Source organism: Lissotriton helveticus, chromosome 5_1, assembly GCF_964261635.1.
Source record: "Lissotriton helveticus chromosome 5_1, aLisHel1.1, whole genome shotgun sequence".
Taxonomy (NCBI): Eukaryota; Metazoa; Chordata; class Amphibia; order Caudata; family Salamandridae; genus Lissotriton; species Lissotriton helveticus.
The window spans coordinates 2,135,268,089-2,135,293,159 of NC_136065.1; the positions used below are offsets into that span (position 1 = coordinate 2,135,268,089).

General features: G+C 46.2%; 1 protein-coding gene across 1 annotated transcript in view; it reads right to left on the minus strand.

The window, feature by feature from the left end:
- Window positions 1-416: 416 nt before the first annotated feature.
- USP20 (ubiquitin specific peptidase 20) overlaps window positions 417-25,071 on the minus strand; it is a 352,979-nt gene continuing 328,324 nt past the window's right edge. The window contains exons 23-25 of the mRNA XM_078646239.1: window positions 7,503-7,574; window positions 3,383-3,583; window positions 417-3,298 (exon numbers count right to left, since the gene is read on the minus strand). Of these exons, the coding sequence (XP_078502365.1) occupies window positions 3,423-3,583; window positions 7,503-7,574 (233 nt within the window). The 3' untranslated portion in view covers window positions 417-3,298; window positions 3,383-3,422. The remainder of the gene's footprint in view (window positions 3,299-3,382; window positions 3,584-7,502; window positions 7,575-25,071) is intronic.

Genomic DNA, 25,071 nt, shown 5'->3' on the forward strand with positions numbered 1-25,071 from the left:
ACACTAAAAAGGGGTTGGCCTAACGGCTAAGGCGCTCGACCTCGGACCTGGGGAACTTGGTTCGAGTCTCGGTAACGACGCCAAAAACCCCCTGTGATTCTGGGTAAATCACTTAATCTCCCCGTGCCTAAAAAAAAAAAAAATGAAAGTGTGTAACTGGTGCTATGTAAAGCGCTCTGATAACTGATTCGGTTCGGTTCTAGTTCGCGCTATATAAAACTCTGCAAAAAAAAAAAAAAAAAAGCACAACTTAATGAACAATACAAACTTAGACCAAGAAATAATACTACTGTCACACTATGTTCGGAAGCTACCACTCATGGGCTGGTGCCACAGTCTTTTACAAATCATACACACAAACACACACAAAAAAACGGTGGACAAGGGCTGTGAAATAAAATCAAGTGGAGTCAGTCAAAGTGGTCTTTTTCATTTAATGTACACGTATTTATTTAAATACCATTTTAATACAGGATGTAGTAGTTTTCAACATTGAGATTTTGCATCTGTACAATTAGTTTATACAATTTAGGTATGGTTCCGACATATGCAGGCCAACGCCAGAGGAGCGCTCCGAAGTCTTGTATTCAGGTAGAACCCAGATGATGCGCTCCAGCGCAACGGGTGCACGTTCCTTTCTGGCTCTCCATAAACATGGTTAGGGATGTTTACTGCTCATGTCAAATACATTTTCAACACATGTACTTCTTTGTGTGGTGTGTGATCTCCCTCTCTTAACTAATATTTACACAGTAGTATTCCACATGGTGCATTGGTGTGATGTGCCTCTCGCTCCCACGGAATGAGGGGTGTGTGCGCGTGTGCCCCCACTGCTCTCGTGCATTTCATAGGTAATTTACCTCATGATTGAGTTTGTGTACAGATACTCTACATTCGCGGTCTTGCCATCAGGAGAAACCAGGTCACGTTTCGTACAGCAAATTGTTAATAGACCTCCTATTCCTAAGCATCAATGTGCGGTGGTAACCATCACAGTGGTGCACAACGGAGAATCAAATGCAGGAAAACAACCCAACAGAAAGATATGCCTGTACAAAGAAACAGACAGTGCTGTTATTTCACAGAAATAAATGGTACAGCTCAGACCCTGACATTTGCTCAGGAAAACAGGACTTCTCAAAAAGAATAGCACATCTGAGAAAATATGAAAATATAGGAAAATTCCCTCAAGAATAATTTTTGTGGGATTGTGAAAACTCAGTATGATGGGGAGGGTATCCCTCTCCTTAGACAGAGAAAAGTCTGTATAGAGGTTTGTTTTTGTCGCATTTCTCAATACCCACAGCACCAGCCATGGTTATGACACAGCACCAGCCACGGTTATGACATGGTACCAACCACGGTTATGACATGGCACCAGCCACGGTTATGGCACGGCACCAGACACCAAGCAATGGGCTTGGAGAAGTAATCTGATGCAAGGGAAAGAGTCTAACAAAGTATCATGAGTGCAGATCTGTAGATCTTCGGGACACTCATAACACTTGTGCGGTAAATCGGTAAAGGTCTACCAGAAGGGTATGATGCAAGTGTAGTATCAGAATAGGTGTTCTCAAGGGCTACAAGTACTACTCTGGTAGGAAAAAAACTCTTGGATGACACCGGCCTAACAGGCAGTATGACTGGGAACAGGAAGCCACAAGGGTGGAAGTACTGAGTTAGTGTAGGAGAACCAGTCGAACAGGGTGGGCGATTAGAAGCACTGGAGGCCTTTTTGGAATGTCTCTTGGCTCATAGTCTAAACTAAATTAATGAGGACAGGAAAAGGCACCGGTCACAAACCAAATCCGGAATGTCCCATCACTGCAGCTGGGGTTTTGATCCAGAGTCTCGAGAAGCAACATGCTCCGAGCCAGAACGAGTCTTATCCCAGGTCCAGTTTCCCATGTCACGGATTAACCTGACTTTCCAGTGTCTGGTCATACCATCAGCGGGTGGAAAACCAAACACACCCCACACACTCTGATCAGAGATTAGTAGTGGCCAAGCCAACATATCATTGGCTGCACATTCAGTCCAGTGAGTCTGGAGTACATCTAATGTCTTTCAGCAGATGCCTGGAAGCATCTTACCTCTGCAGGTGCCAGGAAGCATCTTACCTCTGCAGGGGCCTGAGCCCCACAAAGGATAGAAGGCTTGAACCAAGGCATCCTTTCTAGCAAGGTTGCCCAACCTTCTCAGTCTAGGAAGTTCAAGATATAAGCAGCAAAACCAGCTCCACTATTCCGCTTTAAAAGGCAGGAGAGGCAATCTAGTTCCATAAAACTCCTTCCTTCCAAGGTGTATCGTTCTACCTCCTAATTTAAAGCATGAAAATACCCCATTCCACAGGAATTGCTGCATAGCAAAGAAAATGTAAAGCTGTGAAAAGGGGATAAACACTAGGTCAGATATGGTTGGTTCTATTTTCTATTAGACTCCTAAACAAAAAAAGGTCTTAGGGTGCATTTCATCTTAAAATCATTCCAGGGTGAAATACGGAAGGGTCACAACCAGGGGACTACGGATGGTTTGAGGTGTATAGTCTGGGTGTGCAATACAGGGACAGAGTCAGTACTTTAGCAGGAATAATATTTGGAGAAGCGGCAAGCTGCAGGACGAATTCTGCAACTCCAGCATTTGCGTCATAATACCCTGATGCGCTCATCCGCGATGAAGCTCCTGACCTAAGGCGGAGGGCCATATCCGCTCAGGTCAGTAGAGGCGCTGGTCAAAGCCCTACCCACGGTAAGGAGCCAATGCAGGGTGAGAGTTCAAATGCTCAAAGTCAGTCCAGAAGAGCTTTCCACCCAAGTTCAAAAGCCTCTTTGCATTTGGACAGCCCCACCTGTTCACTGGGTGTTGCTACATGAAGCATTTTATTTAGATTGAATATTTACATGGTGTCAGATTTCATCCTGTTCAATTGCATTCTTCCTGGTCAGACTTACGTTACTCGCATCAAGCAGTGGTCTGTTCCAGATCACCGTAAGACTTCAGATCCTCTGTCACCGACACTTCTCTCCTTGAAGTGACGGGAGCCAAACCGGTTACCTTAAGAGCACTTTCCCTGAAGCCTCCTTTGTAGGAAGAAATACATTACTCATTATATGAAGATACCATTTAGTAAAGCAAAGCTGCTGTGGCTCTCAAATAAATATTCTGTCTATGTGTAACATTACCCACTGTAAACAAGGAACAGATGTGTCCAGTCTCTACACATAGGTCTTCAAAAGTGCTGACGAGAAGGGTCAGAGGTGCAACAGGGCTTCTCTGGTCAAAGGCGTATCCAAGGGACCTGTGGATTAAGAAGAGATTATTCATAAAACCAGCCTGTCCATGCACAATTGTATGCCACATGTCCCCTCCCGGCCCCACGCACCTTGGCCTTTCAAGCAACAATCTCACTGGTCCTCAGTAGATCACAGCGCCCGGGTCTCTGCTTCGATCTTCTGCTCCCCGTGGAGGTTCTCCGGCTCCTGCACTTGGGCGACACTTTGTCTGATGGCAATCTCTGGTCCCCCACCATACAGCGTGAACAAGTAAGTCCAAGTCTCCTCTGAAATCTGCCCATAATCCGCTCCTGTGTAAACAGAAAACGTTGTGAGTGTTCGATATGAGGCATTGGAGACACTGTTTTCCACAGACAGATGTTGGCGCGACATATGCTCTACAAGGAATGCGCTAATGTTGAAGGAGAATAAATCAATCTCTGAGATACTGTAAAGAGGGGAACATATTCCTGCCTGAATATCCAGTTTTGAAATGAGAGATGATATCCTAGTAGTAAATTATCAGTAACAAAACATCATGATGGCACTCTTCCCTACAAAAATGCTTTCTGGATACAAGTAGAACAACATAAAATCATAGTCCATGCAATATTTTCTCGTCCTTTTATTTTTGTGTAATTGTGTTGTGTTCAATGAGAAATAAGACATTGCCCTCCAAAAATGACACGAATGAGCAAGTTGCTTACCTTTCGTAACGATCTTTCTAGAGGACACTATACTTAACCACAGATTTCTCACCTTGTAAATATTCCTCAGGCATCAGACTGGATCTGGAAACTCCAAAGCAGTACTTCTGCTCACGGTTAGGTGGCATTGTGCGGCTCTGCGCTGATGTGGTTCCGCCCCAGAAGTGACAAGGGGAGATGCATATATGCCCCACCCATGTACGCGGACGTCAGTTGCTTTCTTAGGCTGTCCATGCCTCAGACGTAGAGCATATCAGTAGACTGGCACGACCAGTGTGCAGACCTCTACAGTTATATCAAAGAGAGTTCAGTTCACAGATGAGGGAAGTGGGAGGATGGGTGAGGAATATGCGGTTAGAGCATCCACCAGAAAAATCATTACAGAGGAATATTTGTTCTTCTGACGGACACTTAACCACAGATTCCTCACCTTGTGAATAGATACCGAAGCTCCCTCCCAAGTGGTGAGTCTGTGAACCGGCTAAGACAAAAAAAATCCACCCACGTAGCCCCCTGAAAATATTCAGAACAGCCACACCACGTGCCAGTGCTGTGGTAGCAGCTATCGCTCTGTTGGAATAAGTCTGTAAACCTTATTGACGTTGTGTCTTAGCCAATGCATCGCAGATGTTCATGTTAAAAGCAATGCATCGAGAGATAGTTAGTTTTTGCTGCTTTGCCCTTCTTCTCAGACAATCCCCCAAAGAGCTGACTGCCCACCTTATATTCTTTGGTGCGTTCTATGTAAAAGTTTAGTGAACAAACAATGGAGTCTCTCTTCCTCCTTAGATGAAAGAGGTGGGGCGAAGAATGCTAGAAATATGATGCCTCATTGGCATTAAATGGAGCAATAATTTTCGACAGAAAGCTAGCTTTGATCTTCAAAACCAACGTATCATTGGAAGAATGCTGTATATCGTGGGTTGACATTTAGGGATTCCAGCTCGCTTGCATGCCTAGTTAATGTTTTGGCAACGAGTAAAACCAGTTTCAACGTCAAAAGTCTTATTGGACGACTCTACAGTGGCTCAAAAAAGAGAATGTATCAAAGTGAGAACTACATTCAAGTACCACTGCAGCATCACAAAGAGTTTTGACTAAGATAAATGTTGAAAACTTTACAAAAATCTCATTACAGCAGGTGAATTAAGTAAAGAGGGCTGATTCGGCAACCTTCAAAGAGCTAACAAATTTTCCTTAACAGCGCCCAAAGCAAGTCCTTGCTGGGCCAGGGGCAGAACAAACAGCAAAACCCAGACAAATTGTTTTGCAGTGGATCAATTTGGCGGGTGCTGCACAAAGCCGCAAATTGGTCCCAATGAATGATGTACACCGACTTTGTAGATGGACGCCTTGCCGCCAAGATGACGTTAATGACCTCAGGAGAAAGGTCAAATGAGGTCAACTACCACAGCTAAATCTCAAAGCCGGGAGATGCAGCCTGTGCAGGCCTGGGTGGAGCATGCTTCCCTGCTGCTGCGACATAAAATCCTCTCAAAGCGGCACCTTCATCGGGGGACAGATGCTCATACCCAAGAGTTCTGGGTACTACACCCTCCTTGCCCAATCCAGTGCCACTAGGCAGCCTTGGGCCATATGCAAATCAGTCTTGACCCTGATCCCCATGGGAACAGTCCGGCCAGAACTGACAGGTCACGTCTTCCCTGGACCAGACGTGGGTCCCAGGCTCACTGTGTCACTGGATTCAAGCTAGCCTGGCTGATGAGGGGTGCTGCCCCAAAACTGGTCCCAGGATGCTTGTTTCTGGTCCAGGAAGGACCTGGCTTGGCACTTCAGGCAGGACTATTCCCATGAGAAACAGGGTCAAGACTGAATTGGATATGTCTGGGTCTAAACTGGGGTGGCATGGCGAGCAAGTAAGACCCTTGTCTCAACTCTATAGCTGTCAACGTTGCCTCGACATCGGATGGAAAGATCCACAAGGCCTCAACATGTGTTAGGAATATTATGGACAACGAAGGATTAGAGGGCTTATTTGAGGGGCCAGACCTGGCCATAGCCAGGACAGAAGACAAGGAAGATGGAGTTCCTTGCCCTAATGGAGCTGTTGACCCGCAAGTGAGAGCCGCTAACTTCCCCTTGCTGAGCAGAGAAGCCTCATTTCGTCTCCTTGAGTCTTCTATGCCATTTCTAAGCAGATTTTGCACTTTCTCATGGAGAGAAAGTCCAGAAGGCACATAAAACATACACTGTGGTCATCCTTCCAGGATTGCACCCCACCAAGAGAGCCCTCAATATCTTTAGGACAGGCAGTCTTTTCGGTGATCCTTCTCAACTCAAACAAAAAAAAAACTCCTTCACGGAGACTACACTACATGATGGAAAGATGGAGCGATTCTGGAATTCTTAAAATTGCATGTTCAGCTTGGCCCTGCAAGCACAGCCCATCCGAGTCTAGTTTTCACCCTTGCTTTTAGAAAAAGGCAAAACCGGTGGTGCTTTCAGCCAAATGCATGCTCTGGTCAATTTGGCTTCCTAGATATATTGTTTAAAACTGAAAAAAGGAATTAGAAAGTGTTACGTCATACAGACATATGTTTCTTCATTCAATGTTTTTCAAAAACTTTTCTTTATAAAAGTGCTGCTGGGATCCCCCACTTTCACAAAGATAGTCTACGGTTCATGGACATCAGAGAGAATGTTATAACACAGAAGTGTTTTCGTAGTGTCAACAGCGTTCTTTGAGCAACGCGTTTGAGGATTTCCATTGACTTTGCATGCCAGGAGAAAAATCTGAGCTTTGGAAGCTTCTGGTGGCAATGAATCCGACTTCTACTTCACCTCATAGGCTGGTACGTGGGTCACATAACGAGGGGGATAGTACATAGAATGCAGTTTTAAAGCAAGCGGTGTTATCCCAGTGTTTAACAATTCCAACTGAAGATTCCCAGGCTCAAATATAGGAATAAAACAAGCATATGAATTTATGAGAGATCCAGTAGTGGATGAAGAAAAACAATCATTGCGGAAATACAAGATAAAATTATACATTTGACAACCTTACCATGTGGACATTTGATGAAAAAGGAATCTCCCCATGGAAATAATATTTTCAAGATAAGCAGTTTTTTTAAGTCCGAGATAAGAGGAACGGTTAATGACTGTTAAGAATCCAGGCCTTTCACTACTTGGCAAGAATAAATGAGTGTAGAGGGGACAAGGACAACTTCCACACAACATTTCAAGAGTTTTGACCTAGAAATGACTGCCTACCACGTGTGCTGCTTTAGTGCCTAGAGAGGATGTAGGGAAGGGGGTTGTGGAAAATGTGATTGCTGAGGAATAGCTTGTCAGCCTCAAACTCTATTTCAGCTCCCAGAGGTTTGCGGGAGGAGGGAGAAAAAACAGAATGGCAGGGATAAAATATGTTAGCTATCAACTCTCTCTGAGTTTCAAGTGAGGGGAGGGTTTAAGGTCAGCTTCCAACACAAGATCCCTTTCCAGAGGTTTAGGAAGGGAGATAAGAAGGGAATCAATAAGAGAAGGAAAAGCTGATTCTTACCCTGCTTTAGCTGTACATGGCTGCCACCTTTCGTCTGAGCAATCTTACTGTTGTCAATTGGTCCTGGGGGTTCTGAAAAACAAAGAAAAAAAACAAGCTCAGTAATGACCGCTTTTGAAGAACCCGCTGCTTAGACAACGTAGATCTACATTTCATTATCCATGCAGTGGTTTCCTTAGCCACTTTCACAACTGGGCATGGTGGAATGTGTGTGAAGAACAAGGTAAGCACCTGATGAACAAGTTACTTACCTTCAGCAACAATAAATCTGTAAGAAACATTAGTTAGTTAGATTCCTTACCTTAGAATATCCCCAGGAGTCAGACTGGATCCGGAAAGTTTTTTCCATCAGCAGTACCCCTGCGCGTCGGTAGGCGTCATCTGCGGCTACGCGTCCGTCGTTGCGTCGTAATCGCCGGATGATGTCATGGGAGTACTTAGACGCTGCCCTCGCGCGCTGACGTCCATTCTGTACATAGCTTTCCGCGCCAGGAACGCAGAGCCATGCAAGAAACCGACACTGGTGCCATGAAACTAGGGCCCTCAAAGGGAGATACCTTAACCCTGGATACCGGTTCGGAGAACCGGGAGGATGGGTGGGGCAGTAAGGAATCTAACTGGCTAATGTTTCTTACAGATATATCATTACCAATGGTAAGTAACTTGTTCATCTGAAAGAAACACGTTAGTTAGATTCCTTACCTTAGAATAGATACCCCAGCAATACCAACCCCGGTGGTGGGTCTGCAAACCAAGATCACACCAGGAAGTCCTAGAGAACGGAACGGCCAAAAAAGCCATTGCTCCAGACTTGACTGTCCAGGCAGTAGTGCTTGGCAAACGTGTGTAGCGAGGCCCACGTAGCTGCCTGACAAATGTCCTTTAAAGTGACTCCCCGATCCAGGGCAGTAGTAGCCGCCGTGGCCCGAGTGGAATACGCGCGCAGCTCCACAGGAGGTTCCTTTTTAGGCAAGGAATAGCAGACCTTGATGCACAAAACGACCCACCGAGAGATGGTCCGCTTGTGCACCGCCCTTCCCTTCTTAGTGCCCACGTAGCCAACAAAGAGTTGGACGTCCACCCGGACTGTTGTGTGCCGTTGAGGTAAAAGGAGAGCGCATGTTTTGGGTCCAGCCGGTGGAGCCTCTCTTCCTCTTTCGAGGGATGCAGAGGCGGAAAGAAGGTGGGCAAGGTAATGGACTGGCCGATGTGAAAGGCAGTAACAACCTTGGGCAGAAAAGAAGGATGAGTGCTCAGAACAACCTTGTCCGGATGGACAGAGAGGAAATGAGGCTTAGAGGAAAGAGCCTGGAGCTCACTCACTCTTCTGGCAGACGTGATGGCAACCAGGAAACAGTTTTGAGAGTCAGAAGACGAAGAGGGCAATTATGAAGTGGCTCAAAGGGAACGCACCAGAGGCCTCTGCTCTCCTCCTCTCCCACGTGGCACCCCCATCCCAGGAGGGACACATCCGTCACCACTGTGAGCTCGGGTTGGGGAAGGGAGAGGAATCTGCCACTGACCAAATCGCAGTCCGTGAGCCACCACTGCAATTGTCGTGCAGTGTCCTCCGAGACCTGGACTTGATCGGACAGGTTGCCCTGATGATGTGCCCACTGGAACTTCAGATCCCACTGCAGAGCCCGCATCCGCCACCTGGCGTGATGTACCAGCAGGATTCAGGTGGCCATCAGCCCCAGCAGCCGCAGCGCCAGCCTGACCGAAACTCGGGATAAAGGCCAAAAGATCGGAATCAGAGTCTGAATATCCCTGTTGGACCTGGCCTCGTGGCGTGGTTCTCCCCTTTCCTCAGCACCCCGTTAGCATGGCCCTGCACCCAGAAACCCCTGGTCGTCCCGTCCCCTGTCCGCCCCTCTCCCTACACGACCCTACCAACGGACGACCATTCCCGCATTCCGCCATCCCACTTCCCGGCACCGGGCGCCCCGAACCTGCATCACCCCACAGGGCCACCGGCAGCCATTGCCCTTCCCGACGTCCCTGACTCCCTAGGCCTTGCCTGACCCCGGCCCCAGGGAAACTTAGGCTTCAGACGCGCCATGCCCGGCTGGGGGGTAGAGGGCTTCCTGAGTGAGATAAGACTAAGGAGTTTCGATTGCACCTCTGGCCTCCCCTGGGAGACTGGTTTCTCTCACACCTCTGGCCTTCACCTGTGGGCTGGTTTCGATCGCACCTCTGGCCTCCCCGAGAGCTGATTCCAGTCCCTGCTGAGCGTCTGGGAATCCCCGGACGCATCTTCTAAAGGATCAAAGGACCAGCCGACGGAACACTCCGACGACCAGCCCCGAGGCATGAGATCCCCGCCTGCGAGGGTCCGGACATCAAAGGGCCACTGCACTATATCAAGGCCCGCCCAAGAACTAGCGGGCAGTTGTATCCTGGACAAGAGAGCCCTGCTGATCTGATCGCGGCTCATCCTCGTGAAGAAGGAACTGGAACCTCAGAGCCCTGCTGACGCTGTCGCGGCTCATCTTTGAACTCTAAGAACATTCATTGAAACACCCAGAGCCCTGCTGACGCTGTCGCGGATCATCCTCGTGAAGAAGGAACTGGAACCTCGGAGCCCTGCTGACCTCGTCGCGGCTCATCCTGGAACTCTAAGGTTATTCGTGAAATCCCCTGAGCCCTGCTGACGTAATCGCGGCTCCTCAAGACTTGACAGACACTCTGTTCACTCCGGATCGAGCCCTGCTGACCTTGTCGCGTCTCGAGGAGTACTCTGGTCCGGCTGGACCATCGACGCTACCAACACGACCTGGTTCAAGAAGCAGTGGGTAGAGCAGCCAGTACGACTTCCATCTACCGTATCCCCCGGCTCGAGGATTGAGAGCTGCGCACTGGGTACGCTCCATACTGGCCTAATACTGAGACTGTCCCGCTTCCCTACTCCTAACCCCTGAGACTTTACGATTCTCGATCGCTTGTAAATACGTGTTCATTTTACCTCAATCTCTACTGTGTGATAAAGAACTTGCTATTGAAATCCACGATGTGGTGTCCGTTCCTAAGTGTGGTGTGAGCTCCGTGTGTACGATCCTAGAACCGAAGTCCTTCCCAGCGAGGACCTCACGTCAAGACTCGGCTGTATTCGTGGGAGTGGTGGGTCACTGAGTGGTCGGGAGACCATATCCTGTCCCTCGGGGATCACCCCTTCTAACAATCCCGAACCAGCTGCTCGGGGGGATAAACCCGAAAATGCGCTGAGTCCAGAACTGCTCCAATGAAGAGGAGCTTCTGAGAGGGACTTCGGCACGTTGATGGAGAACCCCAGTGAGTGCAGGAGATCGGCCAGAGTCTGGAGGTGGGAGACGACTGTCTGGGGCAAGCCCGCCTTCAACAACCAGTCGTCGAGATAGGGTACCCCTAATGTGCGCAGATGAGCTGCGACCACCGCATCACTTTCGTGAACACCCGAGGGGCACTGGTGAGGCCGAAGGGGAGCACGTTAAACTGAAAGTGCTTGTGGCCTACTGTGAACCGCAGGAAGCGCCAGTGGGCCGGCAGGACGGGGATGTGGAAATATTCGTCCTGCAAGTCCAATGCTACCATCCAGTCTCCAGGGTCCAGGGCAGCCAGGACCTAAGCCAAAGTCAGCATCTTAAACTTCTCCTTCCGGAGAAAGTTGTTGACGCTCCTGAGGTCCAAGATAGGGCACAGGCCCCCTTTGCCCTTCTTGGGAACCAGAAAGTAGTGGGAGTAGCAAGCACATCCTACTTCTGCCCCAGGAACCCGCTCGATGGCCCCCTTGGCCAAGAGGACCGTAACTTCCTTCTGCAGACGTCGCAAGTGATCCCCCGATATGCGGTGGTATTGCGGTGGCATGGCTGGAGGGGTCGCCTCGAAGGGGAGGGAGTAGCCCCTTCGGAATATTTGCAGCACCCACCTGTCCGAAGTGATGGTAAGCCAGTGGAGTAGGTGATGGCGAACCCTGCCTCCTACTGGCATTGAATGGGCCTGAAAGCTCGGAATAGGAAAGCTATGAGGCAGATGCTGCAGGAGAGGATGTGGACTGACCGGGCCTCTGTCCCCCTGCACTGCCACGACGGTTACCACGTCTGCGACCGCATTGAGGTTGGTTCTGTGGCCTGTGGCTGGACGAACATGTTGGGGGGGGGGGCCCTTCCTTGGCCACGAAAGGGGCGAAAAGCAGATGTCTGCTGGCGCTGGCCCGACAGGCCCAAGGACTTGGCCGTAGCCCTGGAGTCCTTGAAACGCTCAAGCGCACTGTCTGCTTTGTCCAAAATAAGGCGACGGCCATCGAAGGGCATGTCCAGGAGCGTGTTCTGGACATCCCTCGAAAAATTGCCAGACCTCAGTCAGGCGAGGCGACGGATCGTCACCGTTGTGGAAATCGCCTGCCCAGCGAGTCCGTGGTATCAAGTCCACATCGGATGGAATACCATGCCACATTTCGCCCCTCAGCAAGAGCCTGGGCGAGCTTTGTCCCGGCCTCCTCCGGACACTGAGGCAGCACGTCCGCCACCATATCCCACAGAGAGTGGGTGTAACGGCCCAAAATGCACGCTGTATTAAAGGACCGCAACCCCAAGCTAACTGAGGAGAACAGTTTCTTCCCAAACTGATCAAGCCTTTTGGATCCCCGATGCGGGGGAGCGGACGGGAATGCGGTCTGGGACGTAGAGGCCTGGATCACCAGACTCTTGGGGGTGGGGTGGGTGGACAGAAAGCAGGGGTCGTCCGGAGCCGGGCGGTGACGTCCGGCCACGTTCCTATCCACAGGAGGCACTGTGGAGGGCCTGGACCAAGTGCCCATAAGAATGTCGGTGAGGGCCTCAATGAACGGCAGCATAGGCTCCGAAGAGCTTACTGGCGTTTGAAAGACCTTGGTGAGGAGATTAGTCTGACGGCCGCAATAGGGAGCTCAAGAGCCAAGGCCTTGGCTGCCGTGCGCAATACCACGCTATAAGTAGCACCCTCCTCTGCAACCACGGCGGGAGGAGAGATGAAACTAGTGTCTGGCGACATGTCAAAACCACAGGCCTCCCCCAGCTCATCTGCCCAGTCCTGACTTAACTGGCATTGTTGTGTCAGAGGGTCCTCAGACCCCTCCCAGTCCTCCCCTTCATCCGTGTCCTGATAGACAGACATAAAGGACGGAGCCGGGTCGTAGGTGAAGGCCTCACCCATCGACGCCAGAGACGGCGCCGATCCGACGTCGGACCCGGACTAAAACCAGGGACGGCGGCGTCAGAGGACGGCGCCAGGAGTGGCACCATAGGGGTCGGCGCCAGTGGAGGAGTCATGAGGTTGACCGGGATCCAGGCCTGGATCCCGCAGGGTCCTGTGGCGCCGGGACCGAAGTCGCCGACGATGCCGGGGCCAAAGCCTCCAGCACGCCAGGACCCACAGTCGAACCCGCGGGGCCCAAAGGCGCATCGGCAGGCCTCGACGGCGGAAAGAGAGTCCTCAGGCCACGAGGAAATGATGGAGCAAGGATTCGCATATTACGCGACTTGCTTGAATTCATGAACCTCGAGTAATATGTAACAAAGTAATCCAACCTGTTTTGTCTTACTAATTTCCTTTTATTTTGACATTGGTAACGCCCTAGAGACGCTTGCATATGTGTGTATTAACCTTAATAACGTTTGTCACTAAAAATGGCCGCTGCTTGGCGGGTTTTCTTCTGCGCATGCGTTAGTCACACTCACGTGACGTGACGTATTTGCAGGTCTGGTGGGAACCTTTGCGCCTGCGCAATTGCAATAATATGGCCGCTTGGTGTCCTCACATGGTGAAGCTTGCACTGATGTTTTCGTGTTGTAGTTTATTTGCACTAAACCTTAATGCAAATAGTTTATATAAAGTAAGGGGTATAGAGTAGCTATTCATGGTGTACAGTGTAATCATTTATTTCTGTGTTTTAATTTGTTTTCGCTTACTTTTCATGTACCGCGATTTTGAGGGTCTGAGAGACACTCGTGAATCCATATTGAGCTACCCTTCTGCGCATGACAGTCTTCTGCCGGTGGCATTGAATCCCTGCCAACCAAAGGTCCTAGCCAAGATGTGCCTGGGAAGATGCACCTTCACCCAGCAGAAGAAGCTAAAATGTCCTGCAAAAGTTACATTTGTATAAATTGTATTGTATTCCGTAGAGTATGTCATGGGAACCCCAAATTCATTAGGCGGTCCCAGAATATGTAAATAGGAGCTTGTAGAATTGAAATGTGATTGGTGTGTTGACCTATCCTATTTGGGGACCAATCAAAATTGGGGATTCTGACACTTGCAACATTTGGGGGGTGGTACACTGACCCGAAACAGTATAACTAGCCTAGGTTTAGCTAGAGAAATTGTCCGACTTGTCCGAATAGCTGACCTGTCACTGACCCAACGCACTCAATAGGTGACTGATACAGAGGGCTGCGGAGCACTCTGTCCGAAATTTCCATAGACTCAAGGGTTTTGTTGAGAAACCTTAAGTGCTGGCGGAGCACTTTGCTGGGGAGTTCGATAACCCAATCGGGGTTCTGACTGATAGCTGCAGAGAGGGTGGAGCGCAGGCGTTGCTTCCAAACTGCGGGTGCTGGTCTTATCCTGGTGGTCCTGTCCTGATCCTAATCTGGGTTTCCTGTCCTGTCCTGGGGTGTCCATTCTGCACCTGCTGTCCTGCTGATGACGGGTTTCCTTTGGGGTCCCTCCTGTTCTTAACTGACCTGTGGCCAGGGTTGGTCTTCACACCATTCTAGGTAAATATAGTGCTGAAACTCTATACTGCACCTTTCTATTTTTCTGTCTTTTGCTTCAATAAAGACATATCTTTGCATATATTGATTTTCCCTGCTTTGTCGCAAACCCACTGATTGAAAAGCTCATACGTTATTGTCATTATTCTAGCATGTTCCATTCTCTACCCATCCTTTGAGTACATTTCCTTTCCAGGTCATGATATACAGATGTTCTTTGTTTTACCCATCTTTTAGTTGATTCAAGTAATTGCACCAGTTTATTAGTACGGTCTATTTTCACCTCACCTGTAGTTCCTCTTCATGGGGAAATATTTTACTGTGAAGTTTCTAGTATGATCTTTATTCTTCCCCGTCCTTTAGTCTGAAATTATTTGCCTAGCTGTTTCCTCATTCTCACCTTACTGTAGACTCATAAATGATCAGCTTGATATATTTCCTTTATGGATATGTACTCTTCATTATCTTGGTTATTGATTGTTTACTGGTTATAAATCTCATGCTGTCCGAATCTGAAATCTAGATAAAATCCTTAAAACTTCCCGGAGTCTGTGGTCTTTATGAAATACAGAAGGATAAAGTTGGTATTGTGTTTGTTTGCCTTTTCTTCACAGCTAGCTCCCTGATTCATCGTAGTCATTAGGTACCCGTGACGGTGGATTGGTAAGTCGGGTACAATAGAAATATATAGGAAGGAACTGGGTTACTGGTAGTAGAGTGTATGGTCGCCCGATTAATAAAATAATGGTGTATTGAAATATATGGGCCCGATACGTGTATGGTAAATTTGTTGGTTGGGTGACCTGCGCGCTCTATCAGTAATTTTCTGGTAGCAGAGGATGGTTAGGGACTAGTTAAAGAAATGGTTAGGGACTAGTTAAAGAAATGGTTAGGGACTAGTTAAAGAAATGGTTAAGGACTAGTTAAGATAAGTCGGTAGGTCGGATGCTGCTAAAAAGTTATTGCTGCTAATTGTGAAAATTGTGCTGCTAAACGCAATTGCAAATGTTATTGCTTTGAAAATTATCAAATGTTTTAAATTGTTTTTCTTGCTGTAATATTGATAAATGTACTAACCCACTCGTTAATAAATTGTTATATGTTGTCTGGAATCCCCGGGGAATTGAATAACGGGTGGTGAGGAGAATCCACGCCGTATTGAGGTCACTGGCTTGAGGAAAATTGGTGCAGGTTAGGCAGAACTGGAAGCACTAATTAGGGTTTTTCTGAATGTATGTTTGAATAAATGATAGCAACGAGTTCGCTAATGAAACTTCAGTTGTGATATAACCTAGTAAGGGTCACACGAGTAAGGAGTAGTAGGTTTATCGGAGTTTGAGTGATAGCAAAAGGGTTCGCTGGTAAACTTTAGACTTAGTATATATATCCCGAAAAGAAGTGGATGAGTCGAAGAAGTAACAGGTTCCCTAATGCTTGAGTGAAGGGTAGGCAGAAGAGATCTACTCGTAGTATTTGAAAAGTAGACAGAAGAAGTTTACTTGCAGTGAAACAAATCTTTCCTGTCTAGACACTCGAGTACAGTGGCGAATGTGTTCACGTTGTTAAATAACTAAAGCACTTCCACTTTAAGAAAGAAATAAAAGCTTCCGTTACCTTGTGAAGGAGGGAGTCAGTTGCGGAGCTGCTCTGACGTCACTCTGTGCCGCGCTGGGATTGGTAGAAACAGCGGGTGTGTAGCGGAGCTAGTATTGTAAAGGAGGGGTGAGCGCCGAAGAGTGAGAACTTGTCTCACGGAAAAGCCGCGCACCCATTGGTCGAAATTATTTGAAATTGTGCATTCTATTGGTTGCACGAAAATAAAAGACGCATTTGGACTGGAAGAGATTTTGTAAACAAAGTCGCTTTCAGGAAGTTATATGTGGCATACGTATAGGCCAGTGACTAGACCTGATCCAAGACATTTGGGATTTGAGAACGATCAGTGGAAAGTTCAGAACACCAGCATTATGTACGGAAATAAGAGAAAATTGTCCCTTGTAAATAAAGTGAAGAATTATTTCAAAAAGGACAAACCTATCAAAACCAGAGAAGGTGTTGTCATACCGCCACCTAATACTCCAGCATCTTTCATGATGTTTGATAAAGGGTACCACTCTTCTGTATGGTTGGAAAATTGGGGGGAGTACACAAAGGATGATGGAATTTTGGCTTTCCCATTGGAAGGTACATTTAATGGCAGAATTCTTTTTAATTTGAGAACCCAAATGAATGATTTACATCCCAGACCCAGATTGACACAGTACGAAGCTTTAGAAGAATGGGAGATAGAGGCTTTTGAAAGAGATAAGCCCCGCATGGATAAAGGGTTAACCAAATGGTATCCGAAGTTGAAGCAAGAAACCCGAGATAAAAAGATGAAACAGTGGAGACAGAATATGATTGTAGAAGGACTGTATCCAATGATGGCAATGGGTGGTCCTGTGGGAGAGAAAAAGTCAGAAAAGACCAAGCATTGGGTGTCCAGTGGGGATTCAGATGACGATTTATTGGATGACATGTTTATGAAAAATCCGCCTCCTTATAATGAAGGACCCAGATCCTCTAGTGTAGAGGATACTTCCCAACGACCCCCGTGTCAGGAAGGGAATAGATCTGTAAACGCAAGAGACAGCTGTCAAATACCTTCCTATAATGAGGGCCTAGGACCTATAGGTGCCAGAGACACCTGTCTAAGACCACCATTTAGTGGAGAATCAAGATATTCAGGTGAAAGAGACTTTTGTCCAAGACCTCCTTATGAGGAAGGACCGAGATCCTTAAACACAGGAAGCCTGTTCCCAAAACCTAATTATGGTGAAGGACCAAGTATGACGCATCCAACTACCCCAACATTGAGTCCGCAAATAGTACCTGAAATAAGTCTGGAAAGAATGCTGCAGGAAAGAGAGCGAGAGGCTCTAGCCAAACAAAGAACCGAAATAATTCAGAAAATCTCCCAGTTAAATACAAGCCCCGAAGCCTTGACAATCCCAGTAACTATTGGACCAGTTGTTCCTTTGTATGGGGATAGACAAGGGAGTCCAAAGGCTCCGATCATTACCCCAACTGTAGTGCAGCCAAGAAAAGAGCCCTTAATTGTAGATGATCAGACTAGTGAATGTGAATCTGAAGCTTCTTTAATGGATTTGCCTGTTAGGAACTCAGGAAGGAGTTTGCAGAAGAGACATAATCCTTTCAATACGAGAGAGATTCAAATGGAATCGACTTCAGGTACCAAGAGTGTCACATTGGTGACTCCTGAAGAAATTGAGAGATGGAGTCGAGAATTAGAGAGACAAACTCCTCAGACAAAACCATTAGATATTTACAAATTGAGAATTGAAATGGAAGAACTGACGGCCGGAAACGTGGGGTTAGACAGATTAAATACCTATTCCGAGGAAGAGCTGCTGTTTATCTGCAAGAGTCTTACCCGTAATACCAGAGTGCTCCATGAGAAATTAACAGACACTGCAGCTAGTATGGGAATAGATATTTCAAAATCAAAGCCATTACAAAAACCCTATAGAGCTGAGTTCTCAGACAAAGATCTGGAAAATATGAACGTGTCAGGGGAAAAAGGTGCAGATCAAAGAATTGTTGACCGTGTTGCAAAAATGGGGAGACTTAGAAAAGTGGAAAGCCAGGTGGGCAAAGAAAAAGGAAGAGGTTAGATCCAAGCAGACGACTTCTGAGTTTGTTTTAAAGGAAGCTGACAAGCCAGAACAATTATACCCCATGCGAGAAGTGCCAGGTGGAAAGTATGTACACGTTCCATGGTCCCGACAGGATATTGTGTCCTTTACAAATGATATCCCTAAATTGCGAGAGAAGCCTGTAGATTGGTACCGACAGGTTGAGAGGTTCGTGAAGGTACAAAAATGCCTGTGGAAAGATCTGGATGGGTTTTTCGATATAGTTGTTCCCGTAGATTTGTGGACAGAATGTAAAATTGCGATTGGTTGGCCTAGTGAGGAATACGCGAGGGATCCTATTTCAGGGGCTCCTTCTGATGAGGTAATGAAAAAATACCAGCAAGTAATGTTACATCTGAAAGGGAAGGTGCCTGCAAAAGAAACTGATTGGACCAAAATAGATAGAACTACACAGGAAAGAGATGAGACTGTGCATTCCTTTTATGAAATATTGCTACAGGTGTTTAGAACCTATAGTGGCATAGATAACATTGAGATGAAGGATATGACCCACTTCATTTACAGGTTTGTAAACGGTTTAAGACCTGAAATTTGTCAATGGATCAAAGACAATAAAATCTGTTGGCAGTCTAAGAAAATGGATGAAGTATTGCGAAGACGAAATGGCTGATAAGCGAAAGGCTTTGAAGGAAAAAGTTATGTGGGCACAAGTCAAACTAGCTGAACAACAAGAAAAACAATTGGGTAAAATGAATAGTAATTCCCAAAATCAAGGTTCTGGGGGTGGAGGGAAGCCCAGAGTAAAAATGAGTCGAGAAGAAGCCAAAAAGATGTTCCCCTGTCACTGGTGCGGACAGATAGGGCACTGGAGAGACGAGTGTCCATACGCACAAGATAATAACCCCTAAAACCCTGATTTAAATCCACAGACGCAGAATGAAAAACCAAGAAAGAACCAGCAACAGGTAAAAGCGAGTCAGTTGCCTCGTGCACCTAGACCGAATTTTAAGGGAAAGACACCGCAAGGTGAAGACATAGAAATCTGGGGAGGAAAGGAGGATAGAAATGCAGCAACTTCGCAATTTCTGTTGAATGACACTTTCCTCTGTGATGAACCTTACTGACGGTGCCTGAGAGGGGAGGACGAGGAGTGCGTGCTTGGTGCCTCCTTGCCGGTAGACCAGTCAGGGCCATACATTGAAGGAAAGGTTGAAGGCAATGATGTCACCTTTCTGTTGGAGACTGGAGCTACCCGGTCTACTGTAAGAACAGCAGACGTTCCAAACCTACCCCTCTCGGGAGAAGCAATCCAAGTAGTGGGTGTATCTAATCAATTGATTAGTACCCCAGTTACTGAACCCATGGAGATTACAATAGGGAATTTCAAAGAAATGCATAGATTTGTTGTCTGTGATACCAATCCTGTAAACTTATTAGGACGTGATTTGCTGTGTAAAATGAACTGCACCATCTTTTGCACACCAAAGGGCGTCGAAATTCAAACCCCAGACGAAGATGGAATATACAAATTAATGTTAATCAGACCTGACTCAGAAATTAAACGACTGACTATACAAGACTTACCTGAAGAACTCCAACAGACGGTAAAACCAGAAGTATGGGATTTTATTGGAAAAGATGTAGGACTAATGGCAAATGTAGACCCAATTAAAGTAGCCATAAAAGAAGATGCAGTTTACCCCAATACTAAGCCATACAAAATGAGTGCAGAAGTGAGAGCAGGAGTGGCCATTGAAATAAAAAGATTGCTAGAAGCCAACATCATACAAGAAGTGATGAGTAGCCCATGTAACTCACCCATAATTGGAATCAAGAAACCAAGCGGCAAATACAAGGTAGTACAGGACTTGAGAAAGGTAAACAAAATTGTTGTTCCTTGCTGTCCTATTGTTCCGAACCCTGCAGTGATCCTGTATCAAATTCCCTGGGATGCTGAGTGGTTCACCGTGATTGACCTATGTCACGCATTCTTTTCGATCCCATTGCATCCAGATAGCAAATTTCTTTTCTCATTTGCATTCGACAGTCACGTGTTCGTTTGGAATCGCGTCCCCCAGGGGTACACAGAAAGCCCCATAATCTTTAATCAGATTCTGAAAAAGTGCCTTGAATCCCTAGTCTTGCCTGGAAATTCAGTTTTGGTGCAATATATAGACGACCTCTTGGTGGCGTCTAAAAGTCAGAAAGATTGTGTTGTTGACACTATTGCCCTACTGAACCATTTAGGTAAAGGAGGACACAAAGTATCACCTGACAAACTACAGTTCTGTACCAATTCAGTAAAATATCTGGGGCACCAGATAGAGAAGGGTATCAGGAAAGTTACTTCAGAAAGAATTAGGATAATTCGAAACATGCAGTTACCTAATACTCAGAAAGAAATCAGAATGTTCCTTGGAGTTGTAGGATACTGCAGGCAACTGATTGTGGGATTTGCAGTCCTAGCAAAACCATTGATAAAAATGACAAAGAAAGGAGCAAAAGACCCAGTAGAATGGGACGAGGAAAGCCTGACAGCATTTACTAAATTACGAGAATGTCTATGTACAGCTCCAGCATTGGGAATGCCTGATTATTCAAAGGAATTTGCACTGTTTTGTGACACACGAGATAATTGTGCATTGTCAGTCCCAACTCAAGAGCATGGTTTAACTAGACGTCCAGTAGCATACTTTTCTGCTACTCTGGATCCAGTGGCTGCTGGATTACCTGGATGTCTGAAAGCAGTAGCTGCAACTTGCATGAGACTTGAACAGAGCGAATCCATCGTTATGGGACATCATGTAACTGTGTATGTTCCACATGCAGTTGTAATCCTACTGACCAGAAATAAGACCCAGTATCTCACACCTAGTCGGCTGACTAAGTATGAGAGGATTCTTGTAGGTGCTGCAAATGTAGTCATTACTCGGTGTAACATATTGAATCCAGCAACATTGTTACCTGAGTCACTGATTGCAGAAGCAAAGGGAGAGGTCGAGCATGACTGCATTGACCTGACTGAGTTTAGTACCAAACCACGTCCAGATATCAAGGAAATGCCCCTGCCTGTAGAAGATTACGAGTTGTTTGTTGATGGCTCATGTCTGAGACATGAAACTGTAGGCCTAAGTGCTGCTTATGCTGTAGTCACGGTATCAGGCACTACAGAAGCCTCCTGTCTATTTGGAGTAAAGTCTGCACAAGTAGCCGAATTGGTTGCATTAACAAGAGCATGTAAAATTGGGAAAAATAAAAGAGTAACCTATATACTGACAGTCAGTATGCGTACAGGGTTGTGCATGACTTCGGCCAATTGTGGCTACAAAGAGAGTTTCTGACTTCTTCAGGTACTCCTATCAGAAATGGAAAAGTGGTACAGGAGTTACTGGACGCCATCCAGTTACCAAAAGAATTGGCAGTGGTCAAGTGTACTGCTCACAAATCAGGTGACGACCATGTGACAGTAGGTAATCGATATGCTGACCAAGTAGCCCAACATTGTGCCAGACATCGAATGTCTGTCAATATCAAATTGGGGGGATATGGAAACAGCTGCCAACTTATGGTGTTTGAGGATGTGCCTACATGGGAAGAATTGAAAGATTTACAGAATGCAGTGACACCAAAGGAAAAGGGACGATGGAGAAAATTTGGTTGTCACCAGAGAAGCGAGGATGGTGTCATTGTTGGCCCTGATGGTATGCCTGTGTTGCCTGACAGCCTGCTTGCTTCTGTGGCCAGATTGATACATGGAGATACACACATTGGTAGGGATGCCATGATTCGTGTTTTCCAACAGACATGGTACAGCTCGAAGTTCAGGAAAGTAGCAGAGTCGCTCTGCCAGAGGTGCTTGACATGTCAACAGTTCAACGCTGGGAAAAAAACAGTAGTTGAGATGGGAAAAATTGGTAAGTCAGGAGGTCCTTTTGTGAGATTACAAATCGACTTCATCCAGTTACCCATTTGCAAAGGAATGAGATATGTTCTTGTCATTGTCTGCCTATTTTCAAAATGGGTAGAAGCTTACCCAGCCAAAAAGAATGATGCCATCACTGTAGCCAAGTTGTTACTACGAGAGCTAATACCTAAGTACGGGGTTCCGGTCACAATTGAATCAGATAGAGGTGGGCACTTCCAGAATGAAATAATTGACCAGCTCTGTAAAGCCTTCAAGATTACACAAAAGCTGCACTGTGCATATCGTCCAGAGGCTTCTGGAGTGGTAGAACAAGTAAATGGCACTATCAAGTCAAGATTAGGGAAAATGTGCGAATCTACTGGCATGAACTGGATAGAGGCTTTACCTCTTGTTCTGATGGGAATCCGAAGTATTCCAGACCGAAACACAGGCCTGAGTCCCCATGAGATCCTAATGGGAAGAGTGATGAGACAAGCATGGGTACCAGGACACAAATTGATAAGCATTTCTGATGATTTGGTACTTGAGTACTGCAAGCAACTGGGTGACCAAGTGCGTTCTATCTCTCGCCAGATTGGGGAAGACGCCGTCGCCAGTCCAGCAACTCCAGTCCATAAATTGATTCCAGGCGATTGGGTGGTACTCAAGAAGCACACCCGTTCGAATTGCCTTGCACCGAAGTGGGGAAAGCCAAGACAGGTGATCCTGGTGACCAAGACAGCGGTGAAGTGTGCCGGTGTGCCGAAGTGGATCCATGCCAGCCAAACGAAGAAGGTGACAAGAAAACTGACGCTGAAGGTTGTCCAGCTGAGGGGTCTCCAGACGTTGGTCCTGAAGTAGCTGATGACGAACAACCGAGCACCAGTCGAGATGAGTGGATACCCATAATCGACCTGACAGATGATCCCATAAGAACAAGAAGTCAAACCTACTCAGACAGAGAGTGGAATAGTGAGGAAGAGATAGGAATAGGAGAAGACAATCAGATTATTGAAATCCATGTAAAATCGGAAGAAGAAGAAGATCAGATAGGGACAGAACAAGTGATCGACACACCTCCAAGAACTCCCGAAATTGAAAAGGGACAGACAGAAACAAGGGCGAAAGTTCAAGCGGAAGAAAATCAAAGGTTCGAAGTGCTTGAACAGGATCAGATAGAAATAGACGAATGTGTTCAGGACAAAGAAATTGAAACACCCAAAAGTCAAACTCAGTCTACACCTGAACAAGGCCAGCTTAGTGACCAGGCAGAAGAAACAGATATAAGACCTGGGACTAGTCAGACAGGAAGGGAAGAAGCGGAAACAGAAGTGCCACAACTGAACGAAAATAAAAGAGCATTAGACGAAAGCCCAACCACAGTGCCAGTTAAAAGACTCAAGAAGAAAAATACAGAACCAAGGTACATTAAGAGACTGAGACTGAAAACAGTAGAAGAAAAACTTGAGCAAAGGAAACAAGCTTTAAGTAAAACAGAGCCAACTGGGGAAAACACTAAGCGAAGAAGTGCCCGAGTAAAAAGACAGAACGAAAAGTATCAGGATCCTTAATGGACTTTCCTGGTGTTGGAGGAATTTGAGGATCTTGAGATAAGTGACGAAAGTGACGAAGAACAGACTACTGACCAGTCTGCCGAAGAAGACGAACCAACCTGAAGTTGCTCAGAGTAAGCTACCTGTGCAAAGTTACAAAGAGGGGTTGAGAGAAGCTTCTTTTGAGCAGAAATGTCTGATTCAAATGTGAATGGAAGACCTAGACGTAATTGCTGTAAAACATGCTGTAAAGTATGTATATGTAGTGTAGCCTTAGTGTTAATATTATGGATAGGACTAACCATTACTATTCCTTATATGATGAGTAAAAGTACTAATACTGACACCACAGAGACTGTGACGAAAAATGCAGAAGAAGTGACATCACAAAGTGTAGAAGGACATGAGAAAGCACTTAGCATTAGACAAACTAAACCGGACTTAGAAGCACCAGATGAGGAAGGACTACATTATCACGGAATCAAGAACCAGACTCATTTAAATGTATTCGCTAACCTTTTAGTGCATTATGTAGAAACCATGGAAATAGAGGACTGTTATGTTTGCATGAAGCTACCTACTTCTGTAGCTGAGGGAGTGACATACCATCACTTGCCATTAACATATGGAATTTCTTGTAGTATTTTAGCTAGCTTATTCTACAAAAGAGGACCGTTACAGTACTATTACTCTAACTCAGACGTGATATTTTCTGAACTTCCTATACGTGGAAATCTGAACCCTGTACATACAAAAAGTGACGTGACACGTTATATGGGAGAATATTTTCGGACTATAGGTACCATAGATTTAGGTGAAGCACATAGAGATAACTTGACCTGTTCATTACATGAACAAGAGAAAATGTTTCTAAACATGGCAGAGAAAAGAAGAGAAAGTTTCCAAAGAAAGGCGAATGATAAAAAGCAGAGAATTCCTAAGTGGGCTGAAAACATGGGAAGCACCTCAAATGGTGGGGTTAGTCCTGCTTTGTTGCTGGATTTCGAGAGAAAAGGGAAACTTTGTCTTCACCGAGAAAAGACTAGTTATTATAATAACATTTTCATTGGTTCCAGTCAATGTGAACACAATTACAAGGTAATTGGAGGTTGGGGTTTCAAAAATGGGTCAGAACCTGTGTTTCCCGGAATTTATTACATATGTGGAAACAAGGCTTATTTCAAACTGCCGGATCACTGGTATGGAAGCTGCTATTTTGGAATTGTCTTCCCGAAAATATACCATGTGAATGAAATTGCTGGAAGCAACGAAAACACTAACAGTTTAGTGCGTAGTAGAAGAGAAAGTGTGGGTGAAATAATGGGTAGTATTTTTAGGGCATTGATACCTGCAGTGGGAGTGGTTCTGAACACACACAGAATTTGCAACTTGTCAACTATAGTGGATCGTCGTCTACTGACACTGCTAGTGGATTTCTGATGGTCAATACCGAAATGGTTGCGATCAGATCTATGGTTTTGCAGAACCGACTTGCCCTGGACACCTTATTAGCAAAAGAGGGCGGAGTATGCCGAATGCTGAAAGCGCAACATTGTTGCACTTACATACCAGATAAAAGTGTGCAAATCAAAAAGTATGTAAGGAACATTACAAATTTGGAAAAGGAACTCAAACCACTGGAGGTTGATAGTGCCTGGAAGAGACTCACTGATGGTCTCTCCGCTGTAGGTCATTGGTTTTCTAATTTAGGTAAAGGTTTTTTGT